The 15130-nt window shown below is 27.6% G+C and overlaps 1 protein-coding gene across 2 annotated transcripts; it reads right to left on the reverse strand.

Annotated features, from left to right (window-relative positions):
- Positions 1 to 174: 174 nt before the first annotated feature.
- LOC132921367 (uncharacterized) lies at positions 175 to 15082 on the reverse strand. Of its 2 annotated transcripts, none has more exons than XM_060984357.1 (8): positions 14695 to 15082; positions 9085 to 9360; positions 7509 to 7641; positions 6346 to 6485; positions 5625 to 5756; positions 4799 to 4981; positions 2478 to 2747; positions 175 to 471 (listed from the first exon to the last, which is right to left on the reverse strand). In XM_060984357.1, the coding sequence occupies exons 1-8, from the start codon at positions 14828 to 14830 to the stop codon at positions 341 to 343; spliced, it is 1401 nt and encodes a 466-aa protein (XP_060840340.1). In that variant the 5' UTR covers positions 14831 to 15082; the 3' UTR covers positions 175 to 340. The 2 variants fall into 2 exon arrangements, with proteins under 2 accessions (XP_060840340.1, XP_060840339.1); XM_060984356.1 differs by having other exon boundaries at positions 9085 to 9390.
- Between the last annotated feature and the right edge of the window lie 48 nt (positions 15083 to 15130).

The following is a 15130-nucleotide window of genomic DNA, read 5'->3' on the forward strand; positions in this document are numbered from 1 at the left end:
ATTAAATGTTGGATCATAATATAAATTATTCATAGATATGTTTAGATATATAGTCTACGCACAATCATACTAAACACATGATAACTGATAAGGGTTATCTATTAATAAATTAATCAATGACAGCTAATAAAATTGTACTTTCAGTTATTATTTTCGAACAAGAAACAATAATAATGAAGGTAAAATCCATTTTTTCTTTAATCATAGTCCATAGATTTATACAAGGAAAAATTAACAAATAAATTATTATAATGTTTATATATACACGGATATTAGATTACGTCTGATCGTCAATAAATTATTATATTTTGAACACGCTATGAACAGAGGAACTCGGAAATCATCGTCTGATTTTGTTCTTATTACAACCGGTACCGAGTTGTTGATAGGCGATCGAAAATCCAATGTCTCTTTCTTTAACTGTTACACTGTCCGTATGGAATCTGACTATGATTGGTCCAGATGCATAAGCTGAAACATGAAAATTAATTATTTTATTTTTAATCATTATTTACCGAGTTCTCGTTGATTCTCAACTACGGATGAACCTACGTATAATGTTGTTTTGGCTAACTGTTTAGTCACTTTCGTTTTTGCAGTAATTATCTTTAAAAAAACTTCTATTCGCATAACTTTTTTTTACAATAGTTACTGTTTCTCAAAGTTTTACTCAGAGATCTAATTTAATATATATATATACGCACATATAAATATATACCTTTATATATGTATTATGTATTAATTATTAATAATATAAACTGTAGTATATTATGAATAGTACCTACAATAGTGGCATACTGGCATAGTGTTTATGACGTTTCGGATTTTATGTTTTGATTATTCAACAGTCGTTAGTTCATTACTTACTACGAATCACATCATTAAAAACAAAATACCTATATAATTTAACACTAAATTAATTTTTGATCATTATGCATTGCATTATGACGATTTGCTTTCCCCAGTTTTAATGAATTTACATGATGTTTTTTCTTTCTAAATTTACATTTTAACGATTATATTTTTCTAATCTTTCTAGTAAAAACAAATCACGTCCGTGGCTATTACAGCTGATCTTTATGGGTATAAATTTATAATGACTAATGAAAATACTTAGTGATTGTTGTAGGCTTACACCATATTTACCATACACTATATTTTATTTCATTTTTCTGCAGAAAAAAACATTGTAATAGTTATTTGTTATTTACAATTTCATAGTTTTAAGTTTTTAACTCAGCATATTAGTATTAATATTATAAATTTATGAAGCTGGAGAGTTTGAAAGTTTAAACGAGCTAATCTTAGAAACTAATAAACCCATTTCAATAAAAGTTTTATCAATAAATTTGTTTAAATGGTGTTTTAAACTTTTTCTTACAACCCCTGTAAGTTGGTTTAGAGATGTACACAGTCATACATGAATTTCGTTTTGGCTCACGAGAATTGTAATTTTTGTTTGTATACAAGGGTGCCATAAGTTATAAAAATAAAATTTAAAAAATTGGTACCTATAAAATATTCGACTATGAGATTATTTTTTAATTAAAAGAAAATATAAATTTAATGTACTATAAATTATACTAAATTAATTGTAATGTCTTTATGTTTGTACGCTATACCAATTTCGACAAAAGTTTCAGAGATTGTCTTTAGAGATATTAGAAAATTTTAGAGAGTTGTTTGAACCGCGTTTGCAAATATACATATTGGCATATTGCTATATTATCTAAATCTACCATAGGTAGATGGTCCATTTTGGTTGTATACTCGTATTAGTTCACAAACTGAGGTACCTACACTGATACCAACTTTCCGTGAATTGGATGATTGAAATACCGAGATCCACTGATATATTTGATTTGTATTAATTTTTTTCCTGGTCAAATCGGGATATACAGCTAGTAATATAAATATTTTTGAAAGTATCTAAATTAAAAAAAATATTAATTTCTATAATTTAATACTAATTAGTGCTTTAGAAAAAAATAAGAAGAAGTATAATTTAAAATTTTCCTTTCTAAAGTTTTATCCGACTAAATCATTCTTATAATTTATTGGAAATATAAACCATTTCTGAATAACCAGCTTGGCAGACAATTACATTTTACTTTTTATTGAAACTTGTGATACATAAAATAATACAATATTAATATCGTATTGATCAATTATTTATTAATATAAATGTATATAGTTATCTCCTATTAACTAGTAATCAGAATATTATGTTACACGTAAATATTGATTTTTAGTTATTTTGTTTTGTTCCGTATAATTGTAAGGTTAATTTAATTATTTTGATATTAACAGACATGTCCTCTGTAGGCACCAACCTCCCGGTTAATGAGTGGATATATAATAAAACCAAGTTTTATTTCACAAAATAGTTTAATAATATTGTATTAATCAATTATTAAATGTATTCCTCCCCCTAATATATGTACTGTACGCCTAAAAATAGTGGATTAAATACTTACACGTCACCGGTGTCGCGATCGTATTGTTATCCTGTGCGCCCAATGGGTCATTTACTTTAATTTTTTCCGCAAACTCCTGAATGGCGAGGCCGGACAAACTTCGGCCACAGAATTTTTCCGCTGTCGGCGTATATATCTCAACGTTTCCAGTAGCTGCTAATATCTCTTCACCTATGTCCAACATACCTCCGGGAATGTGCAAGTAGTCGTGTGTAACTAAATCGCAACTCACTTCACCCGCCCGCCCAATGCCTTCTTCGAGCGACGGACCTGTATTAATAGACGCACACATTAATATTATATTATAATATATATTCACGTGAACTAGTGTATATAAACTAACCTATATGCTTATAAATATGCTACATAAATAATAATTTTCAAGAGATTTAAATGATTTTGTAATGTGATATGCCGACATATATAACCTATATATGTTTGATATATAATTCAATAAAATGATATTTTTTTAAATTTTTGGTTTATATATATATAGGTTTTTTAGCTTAAAAACACAGAGGTTAAGCCAGGTAAACAATCATAGTTTATCGTTAGTCTCGTTTTTCTCACATGCCATCTAGGTACTGTGTCTATACTTTATGATATACCTATAATGATTAAGCCGGATTCCGGGCCTCGAAACTTAGTAATACACTATAAATGATTAATGATTATGCTTATACACATATAGCAATATAGCATAATATATTCATATGCAATACATACATATTTATAACTATCATATAAATTCATAATATGTATAGGCGCGTAGCTAATTTACTGTCTATAGTCTCTAATAATATGATTATAACAATATTCCTGGTGTATATCTAAATTATTTGTTTGAAGAGAATGCAAAAGTCAGATGTTTCAATTTTTGGTCACCGGCTCACCGCAAAGGAAAAATAAGACTTTATAGTTTTTTGAACGTAGTAAATACAGAGAGAATAATTTATTTGTTACTTAATGCCGTGAGAAGCATACAGTCTGGTTTCTCGAAAGTTGCGAGTTTTTCAAACCATATATACGTATAGGTACATGCGGTTGCACTATAGGCTTCAGTCAATCCATTATTATAGTTCAGATTTCATCAGATAGCGATACGTCGTTCCGCGTATAGTATTCATACTTCAGCATACAGAAAATTATATTATAATAATATAGTATGCGTTCTAAAGTACATACAACGAGAGAAATCGGAATGTGCGTGTGTGGGTGATTAGTATAGTGGTTACTGGTTTTAGGCCGCAAAAATAAAAATTTAATACAGATGTAGTCGAGCTAGTACTAAGAAAATCCTACCAGAAATAATATCTTAATTTTTTAAGATTTATTTTCTAAAAGTCTAAACGGACAATCTGTACTCGTAAATATTATTTATATTTTATAGGTATTCATATCGACGTACGCTTCATATTACTCGAGTAGGCCGTATATATATGAACTATGTGTAGTCTACGAATAATTTTGGGTTTTTATAACCAGAATAAATCTGCCTCTGAATAAAACTTGTTATTTATTACTTATACATATAATTTATAAGTTATAAGTTATAACATTATGTGTAGTATTGTATTAGTATTAGGTCACGAAGCATTAATTGTATGATAAACTTAATTGGATAGATTTCGATCAAAACCAGTCGGTATTGAAAGACAATTAGGTTATATTATAGGCAATATTAATTAACAGTTAAAAGATTATTAAAAATTTTATTTTTCCATATTGAAATACTATTTGTGAACTGTACACATTATGTAGAAAATAAATAGGCATTAGTTTAAAATTGTTTATACGTTATACCTTTTTTCCCAAGTTTTTATTATGGGAAAATTAAAATACTTATTATTATTAAGTTTAAGCTGAATAAATTAATAGTGAAAATATGTTACAACGGTCGAATTTTGAACGCAAAAATAATTTTTTGTTTAACATATAAGCCAGTTTTTAACAGTGAGAAGAACCATATACATTTTACATAATATCGAAATACGAATTATTACTAAAAAATACCACTAAATAGTAAATGCTGTTAATGTTGTTAAGATTTAAAAAAAATATTCAATATTGTTTATTTATTTGAATCAACTTTAGTTTTTTTCTCCTAGTTTCTAGCTATATACTCCTGTTTATACAAATACTAGTTATTGTTATACTGTTACGAAACAGCGAGAACAAACGATTCAACAACAGAATGTTATTATATTATTATTTATTAATATGTGTATCATTATACTGTGTATTGTTTGAATACGCAACGATTCCGGTTCACATTTATTACATTTAAATACGCATAATACTATATCATATTATTTACTGACCTTCCATAGAGTTAATACCGAACGTAGAGCCGGGCACCTGCTGGAATTCGACCCGACAAGTGTTCACCGACCGTTTGATGCACACCGCGTAGTCAAGTCCTGATTGGTACATACCGCCTGCGTAGTTGAAGCTCTGTATGGTGCCGCTGAGGCTGGTATGATATTGTAGACATCCGGTAGGCGCTACATTGCAAACGGGCACAAGTAGGTAAAGGAATTATATTTTAATTTGCGCTGGAGATCTCAGACACGATGTCATGTCTAGCATTGAATGTAGAGAGGTTATATTGCAGCAGGTTAATATTATAAAACGTGCACAATAATTTATAAGTAAAGTTTAATCATATTATATAATTTATATCGCACATGTATGGTATACCTACTGCCTAGTTACATACATAATATTTTATTATGCACATTTCATGGTAAAATCAGCATATCAAACTAATTTTAAACGAATAATAATTATTCGCGCTAATACCTACGGGCTACGATTTTGTCAATATTACATGGATTGTGTAAGTACATCTAATAAAATATAAAAATTAAAAATAATAAAATATTGGAATTTATATCACTAGTGTTATGGTATAATATTATATTTATTAAATAGGCCGATTTTATACATTATGTTCAATCATTTTCGTCGTCTTTGTAAATTTGATTGTATAATATAATATATTTATAGATTAGAATATGCTATGTATTGATTTTACTGTTACCGTCTGTTAGCATGTGAAAATGTATGCATAAACGTATTATCTTATACAAAAATTTAATATTATCTTACTTTTAAAAATTATCAATTAAATCAACATTAACTTACCGACGGACTGAGGATCGGCAATGCAGTCGATTTGGGTGATACGCACCTTCCACGAATATCTGGACGACTGTGATGTCATCATCATAAGTGCTACGGAAGAGCCACCAGCTTTAGGGTCTACCGGAAAATACACTGGTAACAAAAAATACGTGAAATAATATATTACCAAACAAAAATTGGAATCTTGTTGAGAGTATAATTCATTTGATTGGATGACCCAAAACACTTATATAAATTGAGTTCAAGAAACATATTAAACTATACCAGTTAAAATCAACTAAGAATTTTAAACCTTTAAAAATGAGAAATGTATTAGACAATATGTTAGGTTTCCATACAAATATCAGTCAAAGCCTCAAAGGACATGCATAAATTCACTTGAACAATATGGGATCTTAGGAATTTCGCCTAAATGAAAACTGAACATGTTTATGTAAAGTATTTTAAATTCAAAATTTGTTTATTATATAATTAAATCCCTACAATTATAATTGTTTAGAATTGCATACAATTATGGATAAGCAGTTAATTAAGATATGAAAACGCGAAATGGAAAATATTATTAATACGTTTTTCTCATGACGAATCACGTAGAACTCGTGGTTGCAGAATTTTAAGTGTAATTTTATTAAATTATACGTGAGTGGACTGATAATAGAGGAGCAAGGAGTAAGTTATTAAGGAAATGATAATTTAAAGTTATTAGAAATAAGTTGCATACAATGTTGACCGGTGTTATTTCCGCACAATTCGGTTATTCCAATGCCATTCGGCAACGTAGTAGATATGATTAATCGGTCTTGTCGACAACTGCCTAAGTACTTGTGTGGTCCCCTTAATGAAAACTCTTCCAAGTCCAATCTAGAATGATATAACAATAAATTACGTGTTGTTTATATTAACTAAATACATTTATACATATAATGATATTGCAGCAAGTAAAAATTAAAAATAAACAATTAATATCGTCGAACTGATTAATTTAATGCTTATAGGTATAACTTGGGGCCAAATCAAATTTATGAAAGCCTGAAAAAAAGTCTTGGTAAAAAAGACCCCTGAGAATTAGGTTTCAAATAAAATATCACTCGTAAAAAAAAAATACTAAAAAAATTACTGTTAGGATTGTGTGTATAATGTAATAACTTATATTAATAACTTAAAAATAAAACCAAAATAAAATAAATGTCTAATAGTAATAATTTCACAAATATTTAGTCTTGAACATAGTACATATATTTATGCATTAATAAACATAATAATATAAATATATGATGAACACATTTCAAAAGATTTCTTTATGTTTTGGGATATTTATAATGCTAAATAAGTAAAAAAAAATTATACAAATATAATACAAGCAGTAAATCAGAAATGATAATTAATAATATAAATAATTTGTATAGCAATATGCAATACATACAATTAATAATAATAGTAAATTCTTCAGTTACTTTTTTAGGGTTACCCCTTATTATACGCGTAATTATTATAATTTATAATTTTACATTAAAAATTAAATTTTTTGCTTTGTGATGATAGCTATTATACTAAAACATTGGATATTATAAAATAATTTCATGACTGCTTGAAGTTTGTCTCCATCTATGATGATTTAGATCACAATGATCACATCAAGATCAATCACAAAAATAAGCGTGAAGTCATAATATTCTTATAACTTTATAAGTATTACCTATAAGTAAATTTAATTAGGTCAGATTTTACATAGTTACTAATTAGATAGATAAAACATAATTTTTTTCACAATTCATAAATACATTTTTAAACTGTCCCAAGTATCTCGTTCCCCGTTTGACATATTTTAGTTAAAATAATGTAATGTTACACTCAAAACTCAAGATAATTGTTGGAATTTATTACCTCAATTGACACACATTTCTGTTCTTGATGTCCACACGGAAGTCACAAAAAGAGGAGTCCCAGTCTTCGTTAGGATAGCTAGGGTTGACAAAATATGATACAGGGTCATCAGTGGCATTGTGGCAACTTTTTTCTGGAACAAAAATTAAAGTTTATAATTTCCCGGTCGTTGAAAAATGTGGTTATAAAATAAATTATGTTGATAAGGAAAAATAACGAGTTATACATTTCAAAATAATTACTGGTGTGTAAATTATTTTTCATAATAAAGGCATTTATACAATATAGATACGTAATATGTCAAATTATGTACGTTTCCCGTGGACAACAATTTAAATAAATATTTATTTGATCTTTGCTTACCTATGATGTTGTACATTTAAATCAGTATCTATAATATTCTAACATTGTGTTTTAAATTCCTACGTTCAAACCAAAGTGAAATATCAAAATTATATATAATTATAGGTATTTTGATTGTAACCAAAGAAAAAATAATTACGTATTAGGTGTCCGACGTTCATAGAAATTTTCTTATGGTACAATAAATAAAATGTTTACATATTATTATTACTATATTATAAGTATACATTATATAACTAACATACATGACGTATCGCATATAAGATATAACGTATGTGGCATACATATTTGTATAAGTATTATTTAAATATATTATTATCGAAACCACAATATCGACGAATTATCAAACAATCGTGATGTTTACCGATTGAAAGGATTCATGTGAAAATCAAACACCTCTATTTCCCTAATTTTTATAAAAAATTAAAATAATTTTCAAAAGATATTATAGTTTTATTTTGAGTTTGGATAAATTAGAAAATACTTTTTTTAAATTGTAATATCGTACATAACTATCCCAATACGCTGTTAATAATTTCTCGATATCATGTTATGAAAATATAAATACATAACACGGCACTATATATTGTAGTGCCGTAAATCGTTTCGTCGTATGGTAAATCGATTTAGAAAACGTTGAAAAAAACGTTTGTGGTAAATGATCGCCAGACAGCAGATAGATACAGGTTTATCGCAGTTATCGTATCTATTGTGCAATTTACAAATTGTGCCTAGAATTACTTTTTTATATACCAATTATTACGCTTTAAACATTTTAGAATACCTAAGGCAAGTGTATTACTGTATTAGTTAGTTATAATTATTGAATGATAGATGAAAACACTAACCAATTTTTTTGTGAGTATTAATACATAATATAATATAAATAAGCAAATAATTTTTTTTCACATTTTCCAAGTTATTTGTTGATCGTAAATTATTCAAAATTAAATACCAGTTACATTATTTAATGATTTGTTACATACAATTCCCGAAAATATTATATTATATACCCAGTCACTTTAATCAGTAATCAATTGGTCAATAAATAAGTTTTAATTTTCAAACATTTTAGCATGTGTTATACAAGTGCAATTGGTACACTGACCTTAAAATATAAAGAGCGCAATTTGTTTATTGACCCGTCTGACCCTAAATCAAAATTTTGTTATAGGCGAAATTGGTCCATGCTCACCTATTGTTGAGCACTTACCTGCTATAGCGTTACGGCAACACTCTTTGATGTTTGCTGGACATTTCTCCTTGCACTTCTCCGCCCGTTTATCGCTCACCGTACTCTTGAGGGCACTCGGTTGTGCGTCCGCCTGCACAGCTCTCGTCTTTGTCGTCTCCTCTCCGTCCGCTGACGATTTGTTGACAGCGTGCTTGGCCATCGGTGCAGGAGCGCCATCGCGGTCTCCAGGCGCAGGTCTGGTTGCTGCCCTTGTGGACGCCACACCGCTGCCACCGCTGGACTTGCCCAGCTGATCTGGTTTAAATAGATTCTGATATAACAGGTCTGAAATTATAGTGTTTTATTCCTTTTTTTTTATTTATAGATTTTTAAAGAGATGCCGAAAGTTGATATGAGTGTCATGTATAGTATAATATTAGTAGCATTTTGTAATGTGTAGTTATAGCAATCTGACCAGTCTGTGGTTGGTTTATTATAGTAGTGTTTTAAAAACTGCAATAAAATAATAAACGCTGCTCAAAGTAAGGATTGAATTAAATACTGTTTATATTTAAAACAATTAATTATTCAAAAAGGGTTTGTCTTTATTTAATGTCCGTTTCCGTTGTCGATAGAATGTCTTGTCATTACTATTTAGGTACCGTGGGGCCCCGACGAATATATTCTCTAAAAAGTATCTGTTAGCGAATTTCTGATTGTCTAACGTCACGCAGAGCACAACTCTTAATACTGTTTTAATGTTTATATAATCATTAATCAGGGGTTTGTAACAATAAGTAAAGATGTTAAGTAAAGATACAGTAAAATATTATGATATGACGGCAAGTGCTAAATGGTTGGTAAACATTTTCGCTCAAAGTATTATTTTACGATGTTATATCTCTTATATCCGTAAGATGTGTACCATATACTTGTCAAATATATATAAATTATATTTTTATATTTAAAATGTTTAGAAAAATAAAGTATTTAAAATTATATATTTTGAAATAATAAATACCTACTTATTTTTGCAATTTTAGAACGAAACATGGAAAATATTTATAAAAAGACCATTTTTATCTGTATAAAATGTTATATTATAAGAACAATATAATACATTATATATATGGTATGCTGGCTTTGTATTCTATGTTCGATTAAAAAAAACAAAAGCAATTTAATCATGACATAAAAATATGTTTGTGTTTAGATACCATAAACAATTTCAGAAAAGTTTTCATAATAGATAAGTAAGAACTTAAAAGCATATTTGAAATATTTAAAAATGTATGTATATTAAAAAATGTATTTTACTTCTTATTTATTCAAAATATTTCAAATAGGTATTTGAAATACATTTCAAAAGTATATTAATAATTCTGATGATATGTGCTAAGACTATTGAGTACTAGTTGATGCATATTTATATTTTAATTATACTTTAGGTCTGAAAATTGGAAATAATTGATTTTGCAATAATCAAAACTGCTTAATTTTTTACTTTAAGAGGACGCATTTAGACGCAACACCCCCATGTGTTGTCTCTGCCTTACAAATTGTGCAACATAACAAATTTACGTTCAGCAGATCACGTTTAGCTCCGTTAGTTTAAAAATTAGAGCGAATTTTCCTATTATAGAATTTGATGGTAAGAACATTATCTATTTATTTGTTGGTTTTTACGATAATTTAGTTTTTAAGTGAGGTATGAGCATTTTTAATTTACGCTTTATTATATACGCATAACTTGCTAAAAAATTAAACTATCGTAAAAAACCAACATATAAACACAGATAATGTTCTTTTCTTATCATCAAGTTGCATAATAGGTTGATTCACTCTAATTTTTAAACTACCGGAGCTAAACGGAATCTGCTGAGCGTAAATTTGTTATGTTACGTCCTTGTAAGACGGAGACAACACATGCGGATGTGACACCATCTTAACGACTCAAAGATTATATATTTAAATTTAAAAGATTTAAAAAACAGTTGCAGTTGTATCATTACCGATTGAATGCAAAGGTAAAATAGTTGTAAAATGTATTCACTATTATATAATATATTAATTAATCAGTAAAAATAAAACTATTAATAAAGTATATTATATACAAGCACGGTAGATCCAATAAAATGAAAAATTCTCTAGCTACAACCCGATTATGTGAAAACCAAAATCAGTACCTAAGTATATGAAGCTTTACTATAATCATTATGACGCATAAACCAAAATGTAAGAAATAAATCACATACTTAAAAAAAATAATCAATAAAATCAAAATAATAACTAATCCTTAATGACATATTAGATATCGAATGTTCCACAATGACCTCAACATATAATGACTATTCCTAATCAAGCATCTAAATTCTATGAACGATTCCATAATAAGCTAGGTAGGTACATAATAATTCAAATCCTCTCATACTATACTAAATGTATCCTCTCTAGACCATCTACCCAACACAACCTGTTGACTGAAAATAAAATGGTCAGACCTTTTTACTTAATGATTATTGATATTCAAATTTATAAAAAAAATAATTCTTAAACTTATATTTTAGATAATTGATTATAATCTTATTATTATCTATGTCGGTATATTTGAATTGCGTCCATAAATGATATTTTTCTGAATTGTGACCGTGGTTTTCTCACATGTACGAGTTGTGCCCTGATTAATAATATTAATATATACATATTTTCCTTCCCACTTTAACAGAATGAAAACTGTCATTTACATAAATTGTATGGTTAAAAATATAATATAGGTATATTAAATATTATTAATTATTAATTATCCCAAAATGTATATGATTTTTTTTTAATTTTATAAAACGGGTAAATCTTTGTACGCCAATTTTTGAACAAACTCAAGACGTGATATATTTATGTTTTAGACTGAATCATAATATTTTTTATAAAATCTTCTGTTTTTACATCATTTTATTGTTAAAAATACCATTTAAAACATTTTGGAAAGCAAATTTGTATCCATTAATGATTAATTGAATACAATATAATTGTTTATTTTTTCCCTCTAAACATTTAAAATATTTTAAGATATTTCATTATTATATTATTAAGTGAATGTTGCAGTAAAACTGATGCTAATAACAATATGAACAAAATTAATCTCCAACAACAAATTTTAAGGTGGTATTTACAGATAAGCATAAGGTATCCATAATCGAAGTTATCTACGAGTTTCTCACCTGCAAACATATAGAAATAGAATAACAATTATTGTTGCGGACGCAACTATGAACAGTTGCTGAAAAACTGCGGCGCAACTCGGTTGTCACGACGTATATTTTCGTTTTTAGGGACACGATTATGCAGCCATCTATGAATGTATATTTATAGTGATGTTAATGGATATTTGTTTTCTACATATCGTGTATTTCTCTTTTGATCAAATTAATTTAATATTGCAATATTTACTATATATTCTAATTAAAAGAAAATTATTTTAATAAAAAAAAAAATTTTATTAGATTATCTTTCTATATGTATATTTATATAGTCCACTTAATATTGTACATATATTATTCTTTCTGTGTATAATGTATTATTTACAAAGTTTAAAATATTCATTTTTTTTCTTATTTAAACATCGATGAGTAATTTAAAAGTAGACGAAAAATACAGAAAAAATAACAAATAAACTATTAAATTATTTATTTTTCCTAATAGTTACTTAATAACTCAATGGGAAAAGTTATTATTGCTTATTAGTTATTATACAATCTTATTCGGGTAGTATCGACATTAAATGTAAATTATTATATTTATGTATACTGCGTAGGTACTACTTATAAATAGGTTACTATTATTAAGAGCAGCGTTTGTTAAATTAAATTAGATATACATTTAAAAATGTATTTTAACAGAACCTTTTGTTTCAATAATATATAACCTAACCTATATAGGTATACATTTTATCATAAGTATCTATTCGTATAAATGAGTATCATAATAAAATATACCATTTACAAGTTACAACTATGATGTTAGGTAATATAATACTACGATATTGTCATGTCTAAATAATTATAAAATACGACTCTAAATATATAGTTACTATCGAAGATTTTAATATTTGGAAGTAAAACAATATTATATATTATATAATATATATTTAAAACTATGTTAAGATTTAATCATTATTGTGAAGAGAATATAGCTGCTAACTAAATCAACTGTTGAACTTTTCGTATTTTATTTGTTTAATTATAGACAATAATTATATTTCAATACTTGTAACCAGGGCCGTCTTGAGTTTGTTACAGTCTTTAATATTTTTGAGGCCCTAGGTAGTGGTATAATTGGGCCTCCACAACTTGGGCAGAGTACTATTTTATTAAAACAGATAAATAGAGTGGTGATAGATAAAAAAGAGTTTGATTTTTCTCGAAATAAGTGTATTTATCGGTAATAAATATTGATTATCGGTTGGTGATCTGGCAGGAGCTCCGAGCTAGGGGGGAGGGGCCCATCGATCGCGGGGCCCTGAGTACATGCCCAGTGCCAATGGGGAAGAGGTGCCTACTTGTAACTTATTGAATTAGAGACCTCGCATGAGTTAAAAATATAACATTTTTAATTTATTTTAATTAAGTAAAACATATACATTTCCGATTAATTTCAAATCATAAAACTCTTAATGCATAATATTGTTCATCGAGGAACTTCAAGCTATTTAAAAAATACCTTTTGGATGATTGCTAAATTATAAACAATTTTTATTTCTTTTTTTCTATGAAATGCATTTTTGCGTGAATATATCTCTTTATTAAGGTCTAAGTGACTCAATATCTATATACTGATAATCTATTGTGAACAGCATGTGTTATAACTTTATAATTAATTAAATGCAATCATTTTATTTTACGTACCTTAGTTTAGATAAACACATAGGTATTTTAAAGATAAATAAAAAATCATTTTCTTAGAAATTATTGAAACATTTTTAAACAACTATAATTGAATTTTTTTTCTAATTTATTGTCTTGTTTATAAATTTTTTTATAAATAAACCAGCTGTTAAAATATCTTTAAAAAATTGCAAAGGGGTCGAAAATAACATTCTCTGATTGTATAAAAATCCGTTCCCTATAATTATACCTACTAATGATATAATATTATGTACCGTTTAAATCGGAGATTGTTAATTTTACATATTGGCAGTGTCAATATGTCATTTCACAGTTACTATAGTTTATGGGAGTATCTTGTTAGAAGTAATGTGATTGTAACATTTAAAACAGTTATTGTATAAAATTGCATATAAATACAGGCATTTATTTATCTATATATTTATTATTTATATTAAATAAAATTATTTAATTTAATTTAAAAAAAAAAAACGTTTTATGTAAAATTATTTTTAAAAAAATAAACGAAACTATAATTAATTTAGTTAGACAACTGTACAATGTCCTACTTAATAAAAACAATGTTATTAATTTTAATATTATCTTATTGATGATTAAAAGCAAAAAACGTTGAATATGTTATGGCATAATTATCTGTTATTATTCAAAACGACGCATTTAAGTTATAATTTATAGCATATAGTTTACAAAAATAATAATTACGAATTAAGATAAACGGTCTACTTCCGGGTTTTCATATTGTACTTACTTTTATCGTTCTTGAGCTCGTCCAGCTTGATACTGGTCACGTAACACGAACACACCATCGCCAATACCAGGGTAAATTTATTGATACGTATCATGTTTAGAGCTTCGGTGCTCAACCATCTACTGCGCGAAAACATGTGATCGTTTCCGTAAGATAACTTCACCTTATATACAACGACCCAAATGTGCGTACGGCATTCGTCAGCGTATTTTAATTAATCGTTGTTATTATTCGGCTTGGGACACCCAGTGCGTCTCTCAAAGGATCATTAAACTTTTCTCTTTCCGGACCGTTAAAAATCAATTGTTCAAAAGGTAATTATTATTAGTAGTAGTATTATTCTCAACCTAACAGTTTGTCGCCACTATGTCATATCGCAGACGCAATTCACCTTTATTTATGCGTATGTGTGTGCATGCGAGTGTTTGCGAGCGGA

This window comes from Rhopalosiphum padi, chromosome 2 (assembly GCF_020882245.1).
Source record: "Rhopalosiphum padi isolate XX-2018 chromosome 2, ASM2088224v1, whole genome shotgun sequence".
Taxonomy (NCBI): Eukaryota; Metazoa; Arthropoda; class Insecta; order Hemiptera; family Aphididae; genus Rhopalosiphum; species Rhopalosiphum padi.